The sequence below is a fragment of the Diaphorina citri genome, unplaced genomic scaffold, assembly GCF_000475195.1.
Source record: "Diaphorina citri unplaced genomic scaffold, Diaci psyllid genome assembly version 1.1 scaffold290, whole genome shotgun sequence".
Taxonomy (NCBI): domain Eukaryota; kingdom Metazoa; phylum Arthropoda; class Insecta; order Hemiptera; family Psyllidae; genus Diaphorina; species Diaphorina citri.
Window position 1 is genome coordinate 70,729 of NW_007377726.1, and position 24,781 is coordinate 95,509.

A 24,781-nucleotide genomic window follows, 5' to 3' on the forward strand; every position below is an offset into this window, starting at 1 on the left:
ATGTGTGCTAGTTCGAGATTAAATTAATTTTTAATTCAGTCGTGAACGAAACGTAATGAAATTATTTTTCATCTTCTATTAATAGTGGAGTATTAAGAGTATTTGTTTCTAGTGGAGTTTCCATGAGTTTCCTATAAGCAGGGATTGGAGCAATACTTAGCGAGTTTGTGAGCGGTATTGGTTGTAGCACTGGCATGAACCCTTTCATCAGAGGCATTAAATCTTGTATATCTGATTTCATCATATCCAAACGTAATGAAATTATTTTTCATCTTCTAATAGTGGAGTATTTGTTTCTAGTGGAGTTTCCATGAGTTTCCTATAAGCAGGGATTGGAGCAATACTTTGCGAGTTTGTGAGCGGTATTGGTTGTAGCACTGGCATGAACCCTTTCATCAGAGGCATTAAATCTTGTATATCTGATTTCATCATATCCTGCAACGGGTTAGCTTCTTGGAAGAATTTTACAAATTTTGCTTTGGCCTTTTTCAGTCTCATTAGTCTTCTCAACTTCTGTGGATTTTGTTTCATTTTCGCAATAATAGCCCTATTGAGTTTCACATTTTTGGAATAGTTTCTGTGCTCATCGATTGTCATAGTTACATTGTTTCCAAAATATCCACCGAGTGCTGAATTCTTTGTTTCCTGTGAGTTATTTAGATTTTGAATAGCGCCATTACTTGTTTGATTTGGGTCTGAATTTTCCGCAATTCGTTCATGCCTTCTCAAGCATCTCTTGTTATGAGTATCACCTATTTCATTTTCCCAGAGTTTCCTCGAGAATGAAATTGGACGGCTAAAAAAAGAAAACAAATACCTACATTAGCTCAAAAAGAAGAAACCATTTCATTTTCCCAGAGTTTCCTCGAGAATGAAATTGGACGGCTAAAAAAAGAAAACAAACCTACATTAGCTTAAAAAAAGAAGAAACAAATAACCAAATGTATTCGAAAAAACAGGGGCTTCTTTTTTAAATTGAACATAACATATCTTCTAGTCATATTGAGGGTGGAAAACAGAACCTACAGGGCTAGATATCATCCCGAATTCTGATATTGTGATTACTAGTGTGTATTATGTGTGCTAGTTCGAGATTAAATTAATTTTTAATTCAGTCGTGAACGTGGTACTCAAAAATACGTGATTATGTATCAGCTTGCAGCAATGTAGAAGCATGTGACAATTTGTGACACCAGGAAAAAATAATAATAATAAAAGTAAAAAAAAAAATTTTTTAAATTGAACATAACATATCTTCTAGTCATATTGAGGGTGGAAAACAGACAGAACCTACAGGGTGGAAATTCTCTAAGTGTTTTATTTTACAAACCATTGTGATGTATGCCAAAGTAACATGGATTATTAATAAATTATTATAACAGAGGGTAGAGTGCTAGAGTGTATCTACTCAATTACCTTAATGGTAATTTATACTCGGTCTTCGAAAGTTCCTCAGAGGATCTCTGGGTGTTATCTTGATGGTTCTGATCTGAATGAATCTGAAATAGTGAAAATGACGAATTAAATTGAAAAGCTTCCAAGAGAGAGAGGGAGGGCGGGGCCCCTAAGGACTTCTTTAAATATGAAAAAAAAAAATGAGGGAATATGTATGATCTGAGAGAGCGACTAAGAACTAAAACTGGATAAATAAAATTAAGAAAGAAAAAGGTAACTATGAAAAAGCTTCCAAGAGAGAGGGAGGACGGGGCCCCTAAGGACTTCTTTAAATATTTAAACATGAAAAAAATGAGGGAATATGTATGATCTGAGAGAGCGACTAAGAACTAAAACTGGATAAATAAAATTAAGAAAGAAAAAGGTAACTATGTATGTACTATATTATGTATCATTTTATCCTGTCTTGCAAGAGCAATATGACAGGGAAAGTTTCAAGCTAAGTACTGAAGATACAAGATAATTATTCAGGTGGCATATTTCTATTCTTGGAGATGACTAGTCACTCATTCTCATTCTAATAATAATAATAATAATAATAATAATAGATTTATTGCTTACTTTCTTATTATAACAATCTTTTCATGTTCCACTAAGTACATACGTAGTACTTTGAAGCCTCAATTTGTATGAAGCAGGGAAAACTGAAGACATCATTATATTTTTTATGTTACACAACATATAACATAGGGTCCCAATTAGAATATTATATAAAACATCCTCCTCAGTTCTTCTGTCTTCTAACTTTCTCTTTCTTTCGCTTTTATTTTGTTTCTAATATTGAGCTTGATTTTCGCTACTTTGTTGATTCACTAAAAATTTGAACCAGCTAGAATATTACCCCTACGATCCGCTTGTACTGGTATTTAAAACCTGTATATTAATTAACCAGACATTTAACACATTGTATTGTACAAATGTAAATGTAAATGCAGTTTCTTTGTGTTATTATGTCACAACTTTGGTGCTCACTGCAGCATTGTAGGATTTTTCCCAATACAATAGGTAGCGGGTACATTAGGTACAACTACAAATAAAATCTTACCTTACTTATTTATACACTTAAAAGAATCTATGTATGTACATAGTTGTCTCTAGACATTTCATAGATAAAATAATAAAGCTAATAACAAAAATATACATAGGTGTTGAATAACAATACGGTTACCGAATTTACTTACGTTTTCTGATTCTTGCACACCTTTGAAGGTATTTATGTCTAGATAAATACCAAAGTATTATCAGTACGAGTACGTATTTTTTTACAATCTCCTTAGTGATGATAAGTGGTAAGGCTAGATACTTGTCCTAGCCCTTCAAGCTCTTGGGTATAAAGGTTAAGTAAATGTAATTGCAGTTTCTTTGTGTTATTATGTCACAACTTTGGTGCTCACTGCAGAATTGTAGGATTTTTCTCAATATCTCAATAATCCTAAAATCCAATGTTTACCTACCATGCTGGCACCGGTCGCTATGCGTCATAGCTACTCAAGTTATAGAAAAAAGCTTCCCCCTTCCTCAATTGAAAGATAATTAGAACATCAAAATGAAATTAGTGATAGAAAGCTTAACGGTGGAAGATAATGGAATAGTTGGGGGGAGGGAGATGTGGATTATTATTCTAGGAAGAGGAATCAATCACTTGGGACTGACATTGTGTATAATGGACCTTTGGATAGGAGGTAATCTCAATGTCAGAGATATTGTGTACTATGTTACCTTAGGAGGATATTGTTATACCCAGGTCAATTATGTTGTAATCAAAGTGTCAAGAGATTAAGGATAAAATCTCATACCTTAGTAAGGATTTCCACGCCCACCTAATCACCTAGCATCTGTGGATATAGAATTTTACTACTCCTTCGCCTTGGTTACCTAGTAGTTTTCGGGTGCTCCATTGGTTACCACAATTGTAATATGTAATAAATTACAGTCATGGAGCTCTTGTGGCAAATGAAATGACTTGAAAATCAAAACATTGCATGAGGACCACCTTGTATACCCGTGTCAACTTTAATGTCAAATGAGAGCCTCATTTCATTACAGAAAAACTTCCTTGCCTATTGCCATTTCCGAGCTCAAATTCAGGGCTTAGCGTCTTGAAGCATAGGAAAGAAAAAAGACAAAAGGGAAAACTTGTTTGGATTTTTTCTCTCTCTAAGAAATAGAAAAATAGGAGAAGAGCGAGGGTAGAGACGGAATAAGAGCATTATTTTCAAATGAGAAGTGAGATTCTTAAATAAGAAGAACTAAGATAAAAACAAAACAGTGCTAATCTTTGTTGTTTAGAAACAAAGGAAAGGAAAAACACTTCTCTACTACGTACATACTACATATACACATAAAAAATATGACTGTTGTTTTCCTTCACTCCGTTTTATGACTATAGTTGTTCAATCTCAGGGTTCAAAAAAGGTTAAGAGGAGTTCATTATATTATTCAAAACTTCTATCCACGCAGCCATGCTTCAAATATTGGTCCATAAATAAATACCCGATCAGGATTAGCCAACGCCATGAGTGCAGCTCAATACAAAAATATTATTCGGATTATTTCTTCTAAATACCTATAGTAAGAAAGGGTACTTTTTTTCAGTTTACATCCTTCTTTTTTCACTCTTCTTCCTCCCCCCTCACTAGTTTCGTTTTTGTACCGTTTTCTTCTTCTATTCTCCCGTCCTATATACTTGTTTTGGTTTCTACTGTTCTCTTCGTCTTCTTCTTCCTCCTCCTCCTCCTCCTCTCTTTTTTCATATCTCTCCTCTCCCTAACTCTTTTCCTATTATTTCTCATTTTGTATGTTTTCTTCTTGAATGTTTTATCAATGTTATACATATATGTGTGTTCTACACATATTTCTATAGCATATCTAACACTGAAAACACCTAGATTTACTGTTGCAATTTTCCAGTCCCAAAGTCAGGAGACAAGGGGACAGTACCTAGGACTGTAATCCACACACTGGTTACCTATACCTAGATTTTGAATACATTATCTTACTAATACATAATCATGTTTGTTATTGTGGGGAAATTTGTTTGGTATTGTGAGTCTGAAGATGTTTTCGTAATATCAGATTATCACTAACTTCTGTTGGTTAATTTATTTGAAGACAACTCCTAGTTTGAACAAAACTACACATACCTATTAAAGAAAATACAGGTCTGTTTCACGAAAAAACTCACTTTTTGTAGTTTAGGCAAATAAAAGTCCCTTTATTTTCATAAGAAAGGTGTGACAATAATTTCTTTTTCTTGAATGTTCCAGGTACACGGACACATAGGTTCCCATATCCGAAATACCTACTCAATCATTGAATGACACATTACCAATTCCGGATCTGACTACACCGTAACCTACAAGAGTAAGTGCCAAGTTAGCTTACTTGCTTTAAATTTTGCTCTAGTATGGCGGAAACCTTGGTTATTTATGTACGAAGATGACATACTCATATACATAGGCCTTCTTCATAATGGTATTGGATATCTAACATGAACAGAAATATATTTTTATTATAAGATGTGATGGCGTTATTACATAACCGGGAATCGAACCTGGGTCTCCCGAGTGCAAGGCGAGCGCAGTGACCACTACGCCATGGGAGCTGACTCTTGTATTGTACAAGAGGTTCTTTCATATTTTTTATGTAGCATCACAAAACTATTCTTTTTCATAATCACAGCACAAAGTGTGCTTATTAGCTTGATATTAACAGTCTACAACTCCCTTACCTCATTGTCAATTATGGAAGCATGTGATGCAGTTTGTAGTAGCACGGTAATGACAACCTGTAATAGCATATAATATTCTGAAGATGTCATCATTTCTGGGACACCTGCAACACATAGTTTAATATCATCAGCATTCACCACATCTGCTTCCTCTAATATATTCTTCCCACAGGAGCAATCTCTGCTCCTCTTATTCCTCATGATAGTAAGAAGGGGGAAAATAAATTCATTAGTTTAACACGGGTCTAAGTTCTTGAGTTGTATTTGTATCTCGGAATACACTGTTCTCCGGTTGTGTAGAGTCTGGGACACCTGCAACACATAGTTTAATATCATCAGCATTCACCACATCTGCTTCCTCTAGTATATTCTTCCCACAGGAGCAATCTCTGCTCCTCTTATTCCTCATGATAGTAAGAAGGGGAAAATAAATTCATTAGTTTAACACGGGTCTAAGTTCTTGAGTTGTATTTGTATCTCGGAATACACTGTTCTCCGGTTGTGTAGAGCAATGCGGGTCATGAGTCATGAGAGGAAAAATCCATGGAATTGCGGATTATACATTTATCAATGTCCAATAATTCCTAGGATATGTACGTTCCAAAGAGAAATCCCATATCTATCATTTCTTTGTGTTCCATGATGTGCCTCCCACATGACTGCAGAACTTCCATAGTTTCATCATAATGTTGTGTAGAACAGAAGTCATTTCCTACATTTGTATTATTATTTCGGAGAAAACAAAGGCTAAAGTTAAAGCCATGTAATCATTTACGAGGAAGATATAATGTCCCCAACACACAATCCCAGGGCCAAGAAAAGAAAAAGTAAAAGCTCGAGAGTGGACAAAAGATATGAGCAGCGTCCAAAATTTAATATTTGTTCATTTTTATCCATTTTAAATTCCTCTATGCTGTGTGTAACTTGAGAAGAAAATGGGGGAAAAGGACGTTAGGGATTTGAAGAAGGGGAAGAAAGAATGAGCACAGGTTTTATTATTTCATTAATGTCGGCCTAAATCACGCCCCGAACCATTTTAAATATAAACATGAGTCTATTTACTTTCCCTACAGTATGGTTTGGTTTTCTATCGTTTCCTCGGAACTTAATTATGAGGTGTGTGGAGCACTAATAAGTTTCAATTATAGGAAAAAGAAACAAGTACTTCCATTTAACCCTGTATTTTTTCAACCCCTATTCCTACATGTATCATAAATACATATATTATTGTTATTTTGGTATCGATTTCTACAGAGTGTGTTACTAAAAGCTCATCTATTAAATACCAATCTACACCGCACAACACGTAATACACAAGTTATAGAAGCCGGGAATCGAACCTGGGTCTCCCGCGTGCAAGGCGAGCGCAGTGACCACTACGCCATGGGAGCTGACTCTTGTATTGTACAAGAGGTTCTTTCATATTTTTTATGTAGCATCACAAAACTATTCTTTTTCATAATCACAGCACAAAGTGTGCTTATTAGCTTGATATTAACAGTCTACAACTCCCTTACCTCATTGTCAATTATGGAAGCATGTGATGCAGTTTGTAGTAGCACGGTAATGACAACCTGTAATAGCATATAATATTCTGAAGATGTCATCATTTCTGGGACACCTGCAACACATAGTTTAATATCATCAGCATTCACCACATCTGCTTCCTCTAATATATTCTTCCCACAGGAGCAATCTCTGCTCCTCTTATTCCTCATGATAGTAAGAAGGGGGAAAATAAATTCATTAGTTTAACACGGGTCTAAGTTCTTGAGTTGTATTTGTATCTCGGAATACACTGTTCTCCGGTTGTGTAGAACAGAAGTCATTTCCTACATTTGTATTATTATTTCGGAGAAAACAAAGGCTAAAGTTAAAGCCATGTAATCATTTACGAGGAAGATATAATGTCCCCAACACACAATCCCAGGGCCAAGAAAAGAAAAAGTAAAAGCTCGAGAGTGGACAAAAGATATGAGCAGCGTCCAAAATTTAATATTTGTTCATTTTTATCCATTTTAAATTCCTCTATGCTGTGTGTAACTTGAGAAGAAAATGGGGGAAAAGGACGTTAGGGATTTGAAGAAGGGGAAGAAAGAATGAGCACAGGTTTTATTATTTCATTAATGTCGGCCTAAATCACGCCCCGAACCATTTTAAATATAAACATGAGTCTATTTACTTTCCCTACAGTATGGTTTGGTTTTCTATCGTTTCCTCGGAACTTAATTATGAGGTGTGTGGAGCACTAATAAGTTTCAATTATAGGGCATGTTCAAGGGTCAACTTTTAATGTTTCTGTTCTAAAGCTTGATTTAGACGGCGCGAGTGAAACTTGAGGCAACATTTTCTAGGTATACTAGTTATAGGGCATGTTCAATTGTTCAAGGGTCAACTTTTAATGTTTCTGTTCTAAAGCTTGATTTAGACGGCGCGAGTGAAACTTGAGGCAACATTTTCTAGGTATACTTACACATTTTTCTTGTCATAACATGGGTTTCTCGTCAAAATGAGAACCCAAACATCTGTATAACACAGAGAAAGCCTGGAGCACGTTTTATGACTCAAGTGGCAAAATGTTACAGACGAAGGAGAGACATTAAAATAAAAATGTCCGTTTTTATTTGTTCAGCAAGAAAGGGGAGAGTTTTAAGTTTCCTGCCATTTCGGAACTATCCGAATATATGAACACTCACATCTCCCATGTCGCACTTTGGAATCACAGCTATTCATTTTCTCTGGATACATTATTTTGAATACATTATCTTACTAATACATAATCATTTGGGGAAATTTGTTTGGTATTGTGAGTCTGAAGATGTTTTCGTAATATCAGATTATCACTAACTTCTGTTCCACATCTCCCATGTCGCACTTTGGAATCACAGCTATTCATTTTCTCTGGGAATATAAATGACTTTCCTATTCATCCCCCTCCTTTTTGTTTTGCTTTTTTCCTTCTTTTTTCACTCTTCTTCCTCCCCCCTCACTAGTTTCGTTTTTGTACCGTTTTCTTCTTCTTCTATTCTCCCGTCCTATATACTTGTTTTGGTTTCTACTGTTCTCTTCTTCTTCTTCTTCTTCCTCCTCCTCCTCTTTTTTTTTCATATCTCTCCTCTCCCTAACTCTTTTCCTATTATTTCTCATTTTGTATGTTTTCTTCTTGAATGTTTTATCAATGTTATACATATATGTGTGTTCTACACATATTTCTATAGCATATCTAACACTGAAAATACCTAGATTTTGAATACATTATCTTACTAATATACTAATACATAATCATTTGGGGAAATTTGTTTGGTATTGTGAGTCTGAAGATGTTTTCGTAATATCAGATTATCACTAACTTCTGTTGGTTAATTTATTTGAAGAAATCTCAGAAGAAGATAGTACATACCTAGGTACCTACACCTTGTTTATCCTACCAAATAGGACCAGAAAGTCCTTTTTCCCCGCGGCTAGCGGCTGCCGGCTGTGTAAGTACTCTCAGGAGTGCTTTGCTACTTTGACTTCAATCCAGTAAAGTTGCTTCCTACTGCCTTCCTGATATAATAATATTAAATCTTTTTGGGTCATTTACCCAATTAATCAGTTTTCTATTAATTAGATCAACTATTAATTTTACACTGTTCGATCACACGTCTGTGGAAAAGTACTGCACTGCACAAGTGTACAGGTTAGGTATGCATGTGACAAAGAAAAAGTCTTAAGAGCTCTCTACATAGAGAAAAGGTAAAAGATTTATGGTTTTAGTCAAAGTGTAATTTGTCCTTTGAAAGGAAGGAAGATAAAAAGAAGAAAAGCGACCGGTGCCAGCATGGTAGGTAAACATTGGATTTTAGGATTATTGAGATATTGAGAAAAATCCTACAATGCTGCAGTGAGCACCAAAGTTGTGACATAATAACACAAAGAAACTGCATTTACATTTACTTAACCTTTATACCCAAGAGCTTGAAGGGCTAGGACAAGTATCTAGCCTTACCACTTATCATCACTAAGGAGATTTTTTTCGAGGAAAACTTTACTCATGAGCTGCTTCCTCGCAAATAGAGTTATAGGGGAATTCCTGTTTAATAGACTTGAGTATTCGAGGAAAACTTTACTCATGAGCTGCTTCCTCGCAAATAGAGTTATAGGGGAATTCCTGTTTAATAGACTTGAGTATTTTTCTGTCCTTTCCTACACTACATCATTGATGGGTAAAGTGAAGCTATATCTATCGAGGAAGGAGTCAAGATCGGATGTTAATAATAAACAATAAAACTATTGAGGTCAAGATCGGACTGAAGTCACCATTCTTCACAACTTTATCGCTTTCAATTTATTTAGTTCTTCTTACTTTCAATATATTTATTTATTTTAGATTTTTCTTAGTAAATGTATGGGTTCTTGGCAAGGTTTGAGTAGTTGTACAAAATTTTCAAGATCTTTCAAACCGTTTGCACTCTTAATATTACAAATGGAGCTCAATCAAACAAAGACTTGAAATTTTAGAAAAATGACTCACATTAATCCACAGAATTCCACAGTGACACCCACAGTTCCTGGAGATACTAGTGTGCGCTAACTTACTCGAGAAATATTTTGTGAAGCATCTCCGAAAGAAAACGAGTAGGTACATAGAAAACTAGTACATACTTAATATTTCCTTCATATAGTACATACTTAGGTATGATCTTGATAACATTATGTATTTATAATATCGTATTATTAACACATTTGAACTACATTAGGAACCTTGGCCTCCCGCATGTGTAATATTTAAATTTGCAGAAAACCTAGCTCATGATAGACAGGCGTGTTTAGTTCACGACTCATGAATAATAAGAGAAAATCTGGGAGGCCCCAATTCAAAACGGGTTAAGTGATAATAAAATTAATGTCAGATCAGGATTTGGCATGATCAGTAGAATTCTAATTAACTAACCTGAGTTAATATAAGTTATAAGATATATAAGAGTAAATGATATTTTCAACTTTACACCTGTACCTATGTAACTAATATATTCATATGTACTCGTATGTACCTACCTTATTTATCTACCTAAACCTAATAATTATGTATACTAGACTAGACTAGATATCATCCCGAATTATTCCAGGCTGTCCATGCTAGCTTGAATGAACTAGTATGGCATTTTCTTAGGCGTGGAAGCATAATAATCGGAGGATATTAGCCTAGTATGCTTCAACACAGATTTAAAACCAAGAGTTTTAAATTTAAATAATAATCGGAGGATATTAGCCTAGTATGCTTCAACACAGATTTAAAACCAAGAGTTTTAAATTTAAAAGTGTATGAAGTGTTCACATGGGTACGGAGGTCAAGTTGATTGCAATAGAAATGTAAAGAAATGGGCCACCGAGAATAATGGAAGTGTTCACATGGGTCAAGTTGATTGCAATAGAAATGTAAAGAAATGGGCCACCGAGAATAATTATTTCATCAAGCGTAAAATTTTCAAATCCTTCGGGATTTTAATGTTCACATTTCATTTTTTATAAAGCCGCAAATAACTCGAAACGTATATCATATACTATTGTATGAATATCATCATAGGAAGGCAAGGGAGGGTAAGCATGTTTTAATGAGTTTCCACAAGCAATACCTTGCAAGTTATGCAATCATATAATATTATAATGTTACCTGCTGGAGTAAAACCAGCTGGAGCTGGAGGAAACACTAGTACTTTTAATTTTTCATTCTCTTCGTTCTTGAAAGAAATAGTGGAAAACATACACCAGACAGAAAACATCAAACATCTATGTACTAGACTGCAAGTAGCAAAGAACTAGACACATTTCCCTGATATCAAAAGTGCATATAGGATATTCAATTTTATTAATTGTATCTTGATATGATATACCCCATTTACCTTGGTATGTATGTATGAAATTTAATTTTCTTGGAATGGTATCTATAGAAAACTGAAATGTCTGTCTTGTTTGAAGTTGAGTTGTTTATTGCATTGCTGTGTTTTTGAAGTTTTCTTGTGTGTTGATTGTGAATTGACCGGACCTTTACGAAAGATTCTCGGTGTATGTATGTGTTTCCGGTATGAATTTGTCATTGGAAATTCGACTGTCTTCACGAGGTTTCATTTCAAATCAGTGGATAACATACATGATGTCCAATATGTGCATAGATCAGAGTTCTTCAATTTTTGGTCATAGTTTGGAGTTTTGATTTTGATCATTTCAATTTCCACATTTCCACCAGGTACATAATCGGGTAGGGTATTGATGGACAAGACATTGATTGCGGCAAAATTCAAGAAGTAGCATAAATAGCTATTATTATAGAAAGAGAGGCCTTTTTTCGTACCTCGTGTGAAACGGGGTTGGTTTACTTGAAGTGTGGACCTGTGAATACGGAAGACGTTCAATCTCTATAATATAAGAACTCCTGTACTTGACTGTTATGTAGGTAGGTACGTCACATTTCTGTAAAATTAACTCATATAAGAGAGACACACAGCACAAGTTTAAAACACTCAACGTCATAATAGATTACGAGAGAAACTGGTAAATTAATTTATTTAGGAAGCATTCACAGTTTGTATGAATGCCGTGGAACTGTTTGAGTATGCAATATGCAACATAGAAAAAATTAGTGGAGATTCCTAGTTTACTTTATGATTATGAACATACTAACTTAACTGTGTAAATAGGTAGGGTGTGTACATTGTACAACATGCTAGTTCAGTTGTTCCTGTTCTACATTTTTGATAACAATACAGTTACCGAATTTACTTACGTTTTCTGATTCTTGCACACCTTTGAAGGTATTTATGTCTAGATAAATACCAAAGTATTATCAGTACGAGTACGTATTTTTTTACAATCTCCTTAGTGATGATAAGTGGTAAGGCTAGATACTTGTCCTAGCCCTTCAAGCTCTTGGGTATAAAGGTTAAGTAAATGTAATTGTTGTTTTTACGTAAATTTTTTATTGTACCAAGAAAGAGAGAGAGAGAGAGGGAGGGAGAGAAAGAAAAAAAACATTAAGAGAAAATAAAGAGATTTTTGGAAAAAGAAACAAGTACTTCCATTTAATCCTGTATTTTTTCAACCCCTATTCCTACATGTATCATAAATACATATATTATTGTTATTTTCGTATCGATTTCTACAGAGTGTGTTACTAAAAGCTCATCTATTAAATACCAATCTACACCGCACAACACGTAATACACAAGTTATAGAAAAAAGCTTCCCCCTTCCTCAATTGAAAGATAATTAGAACATCAAAATGAAATTAGTGATAGAAAGCTTAACGGTGGAAGATAATGGAATAGTTGGGGGGAGGGAGATGTGGATTATTATTCTAGGAAGAGGAATCAATCACTTGGGACTGACATTGTGTATAATGGACCTTTGGATAGGAGGTAATCTCAATGTCAGAGATATTGTGTACTATGTTACCTTAGGAGGATATTGTTATACCCAGGTCAATTATGTTGTAATCAAAGTGTCAAGAGATTAAGGATAAAATCTCATACCTTAGTAAGGATTTCCACGCCCACCTAATCACCTAGCATCTGTGGATATAGAATTTTACTACTCCTTCGCCTTGGTTACCTAGTAGTTTTCGGGTGCTCCATTGGTTACCACAATTGTAATATGTAATAAATTACAGTCATGGAGCTCTTGTGGCAAATGAAATGACTTGAAAATCAAAACATTGCATGAGGACCACCTTGTATACCCGTGTCAACTTTAATGTCAAATGAGAGCCTCATTTCATTACAGAAAAACTTCCTTGCCTATTGCCATTTCCGAGCTCAAATTCAGGGCTTAGCGTCTTGAAGCATAGGAAAGAAAAAAGACAAAAGGGAAAACTTGTTTGGATTTTTTCTCTCTCTAAGAAATAGAAAAATAGGAGAAGAGCGAGGGTAGAGACGGAATAAGAGCATTATTTTCAAATGAGAAGTGAGATTCTTAAATAAGAAGAACTAAGATAAAAACAAAACAGTGCTAATCTTTGTTGTTTAGAAACAAAGGAAAGGAAAAACACTTCTCTACTACGTACATATACACATAAAAAATATGACTGTTGTTTTCCTTCACTCCGTTTTATGACTATAGTTGTTCAATCTCAGGGTTCAAAAAAGGTTAAGAGGAGTTCATTATATTATTCAAAACTTCTATCCACGCAGCCATGCTTCAAATATTGGTCCATAAATAAATACCCGATCAGGATTAGCCAACGCCATGAGTGCAGCTCAATACAAAAATATTATTCGGATTATTTCTTCTAAATACCTATAGTAAGAAAGGGTACTTTTTTTCAGTTTACAAAATAGCATCTACCTTTTTTTTTACTGTTGCAATTTTCCAGTCCCAAAGTCAGGAGACAAGGGGACAGTACCTAGGACTGTAATCCACACACTGGTTACCTACGCTGTATAACATATACTCATTGCCACATAAGCTCCTGAAAGAACCCATCTCTGTAATTGCTATGGTACCAAGTGCCCAGGAACAATAACACATGGAACCTTTATTACCGTATATCTAAATATACTACTATTACTCAACTAAAACTTAATGATCTAACTAAGCACGTCCATTTATTTTGTCCATAAAATGCTCCTTTATACAGCTCCCATGGCGTAGTGGTCACTGCGCTCGCCTTGCACGCGGGAGACCCGGGTTCGATTCCCGGCGGGGTCAAGAAATTTAACCTTTATACAGCTCCCATGGCGTAGTGGTCACTGCGCTCGCCTTGCACGCGGGAGACCCGGGTTCGATTCCCGGCGGGGTCAAGAAATCGAGAATGTATGAAATTTAATTTTCTTGGAATGGTATAGAAAACTGAAATGTCTGTCTTGTTTGAAGTTGAGTTGTTTATTGCATTGCTGTGTTTTTGAAGTTTTCTTGTGTGTTGATTGTGGTTAGATTTTCTATTGTTTTGGTATGTTTGTCGCGTCGCGTCGTGTTGTGGTTTGTTGATATGAGTTTCCATGTTTGTCATTTTATTTCTTCGCTTGTTAGGTACTTTTTTCTCGTTCCGGTTGTTGTGGTTTGTTGATATGAGTTTCCATGTTTGTCATTTTATTTCTTCGCTTGTTAGGTACTTTTTTCTCGTTCCGGTTGCATGAGGTTTTACCTATTGCATTTTATTTTTTTCTATAATTGAACTGTCTCTAACTAGATATACCCATGTAAATACATGAAATAATGCCCTTTTATAGTTACTACTATAGATATTAATATGAAATTATTTTGTACCAAAGGTTAACTTCGTAATCACCTAGCAATATAGAAATCCAGTTACCTCTTTGTTATTTAAAGCTAGTGTTGCTTATGAACAAAGCAACTATATAAACTACATTATAATAACTTTGTCAGAATAATACCTTCGCCACCTAATCACCTAGCAATATAGAAATTCAGTTACCTCTTTGTTATTTAAAGCTAGTGTTGCTTATGAACAAAGCAACTATATAAACTACATTATAATAACTTTGTCAGAATAATAGAGATGAACACTGTAGATATAAATTTTCATACCTATACTATACGTATGTATACAATAGCAAGGTACCTATGTATCTACTCTTAGAGGAGTGATTTTTCTTTCTCATTCATTCACATTTATTTGTATTTTCCTTTAGACCTTTGGGAAATGCTTCTCTATAATTTATGTAAGAGCAAAAGCAAGAGAAAAGTGTATGAAGACATAAATTTTTCCAATAATGTCAAGAATTTAGATTGATGTTCCTCCACTCATATTGAAAACTTCAAGACATTTTTTAAGGTCGGTAATAAAATAAGAAAATAATAATAGTAATAATAATAATAATAGTGCTTATTTATACTGCTCGCGTAGGACTGTAAAGTCCCTTTACTCCAGCAGTAGGCTACTACTATTATTGTGGTCAAATTCTCTGTACAAGGACTTTGGTACATGTACAAGGACTTTGGTATTTATCTAGACATAAATACCTTCAAAGGTGTGCAAGAATCAGAAAACGTAAGTAAATTCGGTAACCGTATTGTTATTCAGCACCTATGTATATTATTGTTATTAGCTTTATTATTTTATCTATGAAATGTCTAGAGACAACTATGTGCATACATAGATTCTTTTTAGTGTATAAATAAGTAGGGTACGATTTTATTTGTAGTTGTACCTAATGTACCCGCTACCTAGAAATAATATTGTATGCCGTACATATTAATTTTATTTACCTGCTGAACCAATATTTTAATTTATTATGCAGGTTATACTATGAGATATTAAACGTTTTTTCTTTAATTCTCTCTCTTTTGCATTGATTTTTCTTAATTTTCCACTTTAAGTTTCTTTTTTTCTCCGTACCTTTCTGTTTGAGACTTTTCTTCATATTTATCCTGAAGTCACGATTTTTGTATGCTCTTAGCTGTAGAGTTCTTTCCATCCTAGATTTCTATTAGTATTGCGTGTAAATTATCATTTAAGTTTTCAGGTCACGGATTATTGGACGGCGTTTTATTTAAAATTTAAATTGATTTCATTTTCATAAAGTGCTTCCTTACTTTTAATGCTTTTTTCTCATTTCCTGAAATTTCGGCTGAATTGATAATAGTACTCGGTGATTTATTCTTTCAGTTAGCTACTTAATTCTACAGTTATTTTCGTAAGGAACTAGGAACCTATCACGAGAACTTGTTAAAAAAAAAAAATAAGTATAGGTATAAGGATAGGAAGTGAAATGTACAGCTGCTAATATTTACAAAATTTCTCTACAAGAGGTTCAAATTTCATTAATTTTCAGTGACTCTGGTTATTGATCCCGAGGGAGGCATAGGTCTATCTTCTGAAAACAATAAAAGACAAGCTCTGTACATATACTCGCATGTACAGAGCTTTAGGTTAAGCTATAAAAGTTTCGAGTTTTATAGGCTGCTATCATTATGTGCGGGACCACAACGCTATTAGGTAGACTTATACCCCTAGGTACTTGTTTATACTCTTGCATAGATTAAGGAAAGATAAAAAAAAAGAAATACGAAAATATAAAGAATCCATATTTACCGAAATAACACAAATCATATTTTGACAATATGAGCACCACAAGACAGAAACAATTTAAAATTAAAATTCGAGGGACAATTCTTGAAGATGTTTTTAAAACCATGTTGTCCTCTGAAAAGGAGCCAAAATTCTCACTTGAGAAAAAGAATAATAATATAACTCTGAAGATCGGTTTTCCGTTGGATACAGAGCTAGCTTTCAGTCAATGCAACCTCACCAGGAACAAGACAAGGAGTTGTAGAAATGTAAATCAATACCACTCGTTGAAAAATCTTCGGAGAACCGTATCCAAATGTTCTTCAAAGAGGAATAGTACCAGTCTTTGCGATAACCTAATACGTCATTCAGTAAAGAGTGAAATACATTGTAGTGGTAAACCAGGATTCACGAGTTTATCAAAAATAAATATTAGTGCAATGACACTTCCTAGTTCTGAAGCAAGATCTAAATGTTCATCAAAGAGAAAGTGTAGAGGCAACGCAAGGTCCCAATGTTTGCCAAAGATACATAAAATAGTGAGAACAAAATGTATAAGTACCCCAAGACGCAGGACATTTTTGACATGCGGAAGTAGTCGTCCACTATCAAGAGGTCAAAATAAAAAGAGTTGCAAGTCACAGGTCTGTTTCCCCGTATATTTTGCCACGGAGCCTAGAGAGCGCAACATTTTTCTTGTTAGCAAGTATGTAGATAAAGAGTGCTAATGATGGAATATATCCTTCCTGATAATCAAAGACAGTACGTTTGTCTAAAAAAGGTATTCGTGTTAAATGCACAAATGAAATTTATGTTTAATTACTGATCACTGTTTTGGGGTTTAAGATCCAACGCAGAAAATCGAAATACGAAAACTGCAATAAAGTTTTTTCTCTCTAATGCTATCAGGGAGAGGTGAAAATCATGAGGCAACTTGGAAGTAAAAGAAATACGAAAACTGCAATAAAGTTTTTTCTCTCTAATGCTACCAGGGAGAGGTGAAAATCATGAGGCAACTTGGAAGTAAATTCTCTTATGGGTTTTTCAAAAGAGGAATAAAAAAAATCTCTCACAACTTGATATGGAGGGAGAAGGGTCATTTTTGCGGATTATAGGTGCTTTAGGCCCAGAGGGGGTGGGAAAATCAAGTGCGAACATTGCACCACTTTCTATTTCATCTTTTACCGATTAGGAAAATTTTGATTGTACTTTACCTATTCATGTAAATGATTGAAACACAGCCACTTAAATGTATATTGTGTTTTTTATCACTTTAGAAGTTTTTATTGATATTACCGACTTAATAGGTACATTAGGTACTGAAAATAATATTATTGATGAAGCTTTAGAAGTTCAGAAATAAGCCTTACTTGGGTCTAAGCTTTAGATAGTATACAAATTGCTGTTTTATAGATCGAACTTTTTGAAGCAATTTGGATATTTTAATCTGTACATTGCCTAAGCCATGTTACATACTTCAGCGTTATATCAACAACAAACATGTAGGTAGGTACACTGGTACATGTAAATTCGTATAACGAAATATGTGAATGCTGCAGACTTTGGTACGTTCTGATTTGACACAAATTACATTAACAAGACTGAGGAATCCCTACACAACATTAATCATATTCCAGATAATACCTACCGCTACCTCCCATTCTAATTCAGTTGTTCTTTCACTCCCCGTACCACATATCCAACGGAAAGCTTCAAATTGATAGCTTATCTCACAACACAAGCACACAGGAAGTGTCAGAGCAAAATATTTTCACAATTTATTTCAAAGCATTGATTTCAATTTGATAGCGAGGATCGGATCATAGAGTAAATTGCGACCATTTTTATTTTATAATTTAAAGATGTCTGATGACATGGACGACCTGGTTATTCCAGGCTGTCCATGCTAGCTTGAATGAACTAGTATGGCCTTTTCTTAGGCGTGGAAGCAGAATAATCGGAGGATATTAGCCTAGTATGCTTCAACACAGATTTAAAACCAAGAGTTTTTAATTTAAAAGTGTATGAAGTGTTCACATGGGTACGGAGGTCAAGTTGATTGCAATAGAAATGTAAAGAAATGGGCCACCGAGAATAATCTTATGCTTCACCCTATGCATAAAATATTAAAAAGGGTTTCATGTTGAATATTTAGGCCTTTTGTTTTTGATATAGTCTGCGGATTTTTTATTTCCTGATAGGTAAAGGTATTATTATTTTTATAATCCCACAACTAGGTATATGATATCTTTTTGTGAGGCTCATTTTCTATGGGTCATTTATACAATAGATGTAGGTATGTACATATTTTAGCATTTTTATTATTATTTCGGTTTATCTCCTTTACAGGGTGTTTCTATCCGGTTTATTCGCAGGCGTTGCCAATTCGAATAAGCCGTCACTGTGTTTATTTGTAGGTTCTTTCCTGAGTTAGTGCAGCGGCGATACTATGTATGTTAAATGTAACAGTTTCCAATGGATCACTAAAGTTGAGCAACGTTCCGCGTGGTAGATAGCCAGACAGGTGACCATCTCGGCAATCGCGTGGTGGGTTTTTCCTGTCCAACTCAGGCTTAGTGTGAGGAGCGGCGGGGTTAATTTGGACGCTAGAACGCGCATCACTATTAAGTTCAAATTCATAATAATATGTTGGTAGTTACGTGATTAAAAGATGTTTAAAAAGTTAATGTGCATTTTTTTCACTAGATAATTGTTTAACTGTAAATTTTGCAAAAATGTTTTGTTCAAAATAATGGTATTTGAAAATTTATGACACACTGCTAGAAACTCAAACTCCAGTTATCTTATAAAATAAGAGTATTACGAGTCCAACATTTTCAACTTAATTAGGCTGTACTCTAAGCTAGACTCAAAGTCCTTGAAACAACTAACGAACAAGTTTCAAAGTTGAAAATAAACAAACTGTAGGTATAAAAAGGGGGGGAAATGCGGAATTCAAACAATGTACTTACCCAATTAATAATAATCAAGAGGTATAAATCTCTCAAACTTTTTGTTGTTGAATTTGTTTTCAAATTTTAATGTACTTAGATAGGTATGATAAGTGGTGCGGTAGTGTAGGTAGATAGGTACCTAAAAATATAAATATGTTTCCTATGATTTTTTTTTTGCGTACGTATATTATAGTCATAAAATACCTAAAATTAGCTTCATTGTTGCAACTTTTCCCCCAACTTTAACATTAAATTTTCCAAATTATAACTCAACTAAGCTGGACATGGAAATGGGTGGCATTCCTAATTTCCTACGCAAAGACTACATTCATTAATATCATCACATGGCACACAAGAAACAGAATATTATTTTTTCCAGAAGAAATAGATTGATAATATTGATATCATGTAGATTTGCAGAATTACATGGAAAAGAGAAATGTGAAACATGGTAGAACTTTGGTTTTAAATATAAATACAAAATTTAAATAATGTCTACCTAGGTACCTGATCGAGATACAATATTGTTGTACGTAACTAGACGTCATAGGCCCTACATTCCATATTGGTGCTTATTGGATATCTATCGTTTAAACTAGTTTAAAGCAAATACAAATGTACATCTGCGGTTCCATTATCAGCCTTGTGCTAACAAAGGTTTTCTGCATACGTTTGCATTTTCAGAATCAAAACAAATACTAGAATTTGTTGTACAGACGTCATAGGCCCTACATTCCATATTGGTGCTTATTGGATATCTATCGTTTAAACTAGTTTAAAGCAAATACAAATATACATCTGCGGTTCCATTATCAGCCTTGTGCTAACAAAGGTTTTCTGCATACGTTTGCATTTTCAGAATCAAAACAAATACTAGAATTGTGAATGTGTGTGCGTATGTACATATACATGGAGTAAAATAAAATTATACCTATGTACTCACATAATATTATGTACATGTATGTTCTCTCGTATAACATAGGTAGGTACGTGGAAAATTAAATTTAATGTTTTTCCGCTTGAATAAAACATGCTAACGTCAACGAAATTTTAAAAAATGCATGTCTTTCAATGATGTTAATGTCTCATTTTTTGTAAGGCATTAAATTCAAAATAAATCAAAAATTAATATTTTATACATAAAAATTATATAAATAAATATAAATCGAAAAGACAACGGATAAGTTCGTTGGCTTGAAACAACTAACGAACAAGTTTCAAAGTTGAAAATAAACAAACTGTAGGTATAAAAAGGGGGGAAATGCGGAATTCAAACAATGTACTTACCCAATTAATAATAATCAAGAGGTATAAATCTCTCAAACTTTTTGTTGTTGAATTTGTTTTCAAATTTTAATGTACTTAGATAGGTATGATAAGTGGTGCGGTAGTGTAGGTAGATAGGTACCTAAAAATATAAATATGTTTCCTATGATTTTTTTTTTTACGTACGTATATTATAGTCATAAAATACCTAAAATTAGCTTCATTGTTGCAACTTTTCCCCCAACTTTAACATTAAATTTTCCAAATTATAACTCAACTAAGCTGGACATGGAAATGGGTGGCATTCCTAATTTCCTACGCAAAGACTACATTCATTAATATCATCACATGGCACACAAGAAACAGAATATTATTTTTTCCAGAAGAAATAGATTGATAATATTGATATCATGTAGATTTGCAGAATTACATGGAAAAGAGAAATGTGAAACATGGTAGAACTTTAGTTTTAAATATAAATACAAAATTTAAATAATGTCTACCTAGGTACCTGATCGAGATACAATTGTTGTACAGCAGAATAATAGAGATGAACACTGTAGATATAAATTTTCATACCTATACTATACGTATGTATACAATAGCAAGGTACCTATGTATCTACTCTTAGAGGAGTGATTTTTCTTTCTCATTCATTCACATTTATTTGTATTTTCCTTTAGACCTTTGGGAAATGCTTCTCTATAATTTATGTAAGAGCAAAAGCAAGAGAAAAGTGTATGAAGACATAAATTTTTCCAATAATGTCAAGAATTTAGATTGATGTTCCTCCACTCATATTGAAAACTTCAAGACATTTTTTAAGGTCGGTAATAAAGGGTGGCTTTTTGATATGAAAAATTGAAAAGGTCGATAAAACCTCTGACGTTACACTTTTAGTGATGTGGTTGGTCTCTATTATTACTGATTTACAATTCAATAAAGTAAATGATGAAAATATCCTGAAGAGCTAATTGACGTTTTAAAAACTCTTTTTCATAAGTATAAATATTTGAAAATTTGCTTAGAAGTTTTGCTTTGTTTTTATTAATATTACTATGTAATCTCGGTGTTTGTCAAGTGGTGCATTTCAAATGGATTATTAGGTACGTTCTTTTTATGACTAACATAACTTAACCACTCTGTATGAATATTTATCATTAATCCTTTTCTCTCTAGTGGAAACTTTTACATTTTAAATTACTTCATTTACAAGATTTTAAAATAAATTCTTTCTTTTTCTTCGTCCTTCCCTTTACTGTCTTTCTATTTTTAATTAGATTTTTTAATTTGATCTACAAGCTTTTTTCCCCTTTTTACTTAAATCCAAATATTGTGAAAAAAACATGTCAACCATTGCTTGCAAGTCTATTATATTAAGTGGGAATGAAAAATGTTGAAAAATAATTTTATTATAGGTTTTCTTCTAAATGCTGGTAACACGATATAGGTACTTGTTACCTAGTAAATAATGCGGCGAGTGTGATAGGGTTGTATAATGCTGAGATTGACGATTTTGAAAGATAATTTCCAAAGTTACTCTGAGAAGTGAAAGGAGATTGTTAAGTGGGCAGTGTACACCCTCTGACTAAATGTAAAACCAAACAAGTCTATAGAAAGCCAGTGCTTCGTCGAAAGAACTCCTGAACCTTCGGAAATATTGCGGTTTCCACTTGGCGAGAATTGTTCGAAACAAAAACCCAAGTGACAACTTGTTATAAATATTCACATGTATTTTTTAATAAACCATAAAACAAAGCATTGAATTATTTCCAATGGTGTGACAGGCGCGTCTAGGGGATTCCTAGTTATGTGTTGTACATTAGTACATAAATACATTACATGGAAAATTAAATTAGGTTTGCTCGGGATGGGTGAGGTGGTGGGGACTAAAAAAGTGCTATCCCACTTTCCTAGGAATTCTATGGCTACAGGCCACGAGCGCAACTTACTCAGGATAAGGACTCAAACAAAAGAAATGGCACAAAACGGCTCATAGTCAAAGGTGCTTCAATAGTTCTAATTATTCTTATTTATTTGTTACATTTACATAATTAATTTTAAATAAATACTTGAAACTTCATGTATTTTTAGAAGACAGCCAAGTAATGTGAACACTTGCTATTTGAAAATCCATATTTACCGAAATAACACAAATCATATTTTGACAATATGAGCACCACAAGACAGAAACAATTTAAAATTAAAATTCGAGGGACAATTCTTGAAGATGTTTTTAAAACCATGTTGTCCTCTGAAAAGGAGCCAAAATTCTCACTTGAGAAAAAGAATAATAATATAACTCTGAAGATCGGTTTTCCGTTGGATACAGAGCTAGCTTTCAGTCAATGCAACCTCACCAGGAACAAGACAAGGAGTTGTAGAAATGTAAATCAATACCACTCGTTGAAAAATCTTCGGAGAACCGTATCCAAATGTTCTTCAAAGAGGAATAGTACCAGTCTTTGCGATAACCTAATACGTCATTCAGTAAAGAGTGAAATACATTGTAGTGGTAAACCAGGATTCACGAGTTTATCAAAAATAAATATTAGTGCAATGACACTTCCTAGTTCTGAAGCAAGATCTAAATGTTCATCAAAGAGAAAGTGTAGAGGCAACGCAAGGTCCCAATGTTTGCCAAAGATACATAAAATAGTGAGAACAAAATGTATAAGTACCCCAAGACGCAGGACATTTTTGACATGCGGAAGTAGTCGTCCACTATCAAGAGGTCAAAATAAAAAGAGTTGCAAGTCACAGGTCTGTTTCCCCGTATATTTTGCCACGGAGCCTAGAGAGCGCAACATTTTTCTTGTTAGCAAGTATGTAGATAAAGAGTGCTAATGATGGAATATATCCTTCCTGATAATCAAAGACAGTACGTTTGTCTAAAAAAGGTATTCGTGTTAAATGCACAAATGAAATTTATGTTTAATTACTGATCACTGTTTTGGGGTTTAAGATCCAACGCAGAAAATCCTTTGTATTATACAGATTGCCAGTTGTGAACTTTGTATAAGTAAAGTTAGCAGAGCAGATTCTTATAATAGAGAGGAAAATAAATAAATACCTACATAGTTTGAACAAGAAGGAGAAAAAAAGTCGGTAACTTTTTGATTCTTTGTTCAAAGAAAAAAAGTGCCTTTAGAAAACCTCCTAGTGTGCTGTCCATTGAAAATAAAAATTTCCTTCCTGAACTTCTGAACTTTTCAGAATAAAGTTGAAGGTAGAAAAAAATGCCCTGCCAAGCTGTCCTCATAAATCTTGAAGTCTTTTGTAATTTAGTATGTAGGCGATGTAATGTACTAGGTCTTAGGTCATGTTACACATACCTAACTCCTAACTGTATCTTCTTATTACGTTAGGAGAAGCAGAAGGAATAAACTCATCAGGTTCTTCTGTTGCCTCGTTCTCTTCTGAAATTAAAGTTGAGAGAATTTTTCTTAATTAAAACAAGAGGAAAGAGCTTTTTCAACTTCTTCAGTATGTTCAGTCATTCTGTTTTATAGTGAAAACGAAATGTTCCTTTATGTTGAGAATACTCATAATGTTTCTAGGTATTAATCAATCCCTATTTTGACAAGCACAAATATAGCGTTATATTTGTATGAACGCCGTGTTACTTTATGAGTATGCAATGTGCAACATACAGTTCAAATAGTGGAGATGTCTGTTTTATTTGTAAATACTCATACCTACAGACGCAGCTACAAGTGTTTCATAATATTACTATGGTGGAGATACCTACCTACAGGTATGCAATGCATCCTGGGGTGAGTCCTAATGAAGGCAAAGGCTTTCCAAAATTTCATGACCTCACCAGTGCACGGCTTATGCTTCCCTATATTGTGGTCTTTGCAAGCAATTAGTTAACATCATAGAATCAAACATCCAGAGGTGGGTTCGAGTCTTTGTTGAGGTAAAATGTTGTCAGTTAAAGTTTTTTCGGGGGAGGGGAGAAAGTTCATTGAAAGAACAGTTGTATCATTGTGACACTCTCATGATCCTACTTCGACACCCTTCATTGTTCTGAACTGAAACTTCAACCAAAAAAGTAAACCTGTCTCGGTGGTGTAGTGGTCAAGGCGCTCGACTGGTAAACAGGAGAGCATGGGTTCAATCCCAGCCGAGGTATGGAATTTTATCCTCAATATAATTTGAGAATTTGACCCCAATAATAGTAGTAGCCCACTGCTGGAGTAAAGGGACTTTTCAGTCGTATACGAGCAGTATAAATAAGCACTATTATTATTATTACTGTTCCGCCCTCCCAATTCCCGGAATACAAAGTACCTAAATCAAAACAATGAAAAAGCATACAGAAGGAATTAAAAAAAAAAAAAAAAAAAAAAAAGTTTTTAAAAACGA

At 34.1% G+C, this 24,781-nt stretch overlaps 2 protein-coding genes across 2 annotated transcripts in view; one reads left to right on the forward strand and one right to left on the reverse strand.

The window, feature by feature from the left end:
* Positions 1-250: 250 nt before the first annotated feature.
* On the reverse strand, positions 251-5,288 carry LOC103507121. The gene is made up of 3 exons (XM_008471567.2): positions 5,186-5,288; positions 1,417-1,499; positions 251-796 (listed from the first exon to the last, which is right to left on the reverse strand). Exons 1-3 carry the CDS (start codon positions 5,276-5,278, stop codon positions 262-264), a joined length of 711 nt encoding a protein of 236 aa, XP_008469789.1. The 5' UTR covers positions 5,279-5,288; the 3' UTR covers positions 251-261.
* LOC103507124 overlaps positions 4,710-24,781 on the forward strand; it is a 117,140-nt gene continuing 97,068 nt past the window's right edge. The window contains exon 1 of the mRNA XM_026822067.1: positions 4,710-4,818. The gene's annotated coding sequence lies outside the window, so the exon portion shown is untranslated. The remainder of the gene's footprint in view (positions 4,819-24,781) is intronic.

What these genes read in the sequence shown, in the direction of transcription:
- LOC103507121 (XM_008471567.2), bottom strand. Translation starts at nt 5,278, where the DNA reads ATGATGACATCTTCAGAATATTATATGCTATTACAGGTTGTCATTACC. An exon ending in CTTCCATAATTGACAATGAG is followed by an intron (nt 1,500 to 5,185) that starts GTAAGGGAGTTG and finishes TCACTATTTCAG; the next exon opens with ATTCATTCAGATCAGAACCA. An exon ending in GAGTATAAATTACCATTAAG is followed by an intron (nt 797 to 1,416) that starts GTAATTGAGTAG and finishes TTCTTTTTTTAG; the next exon opens with CCGTCCAATTTCATTCTCGA.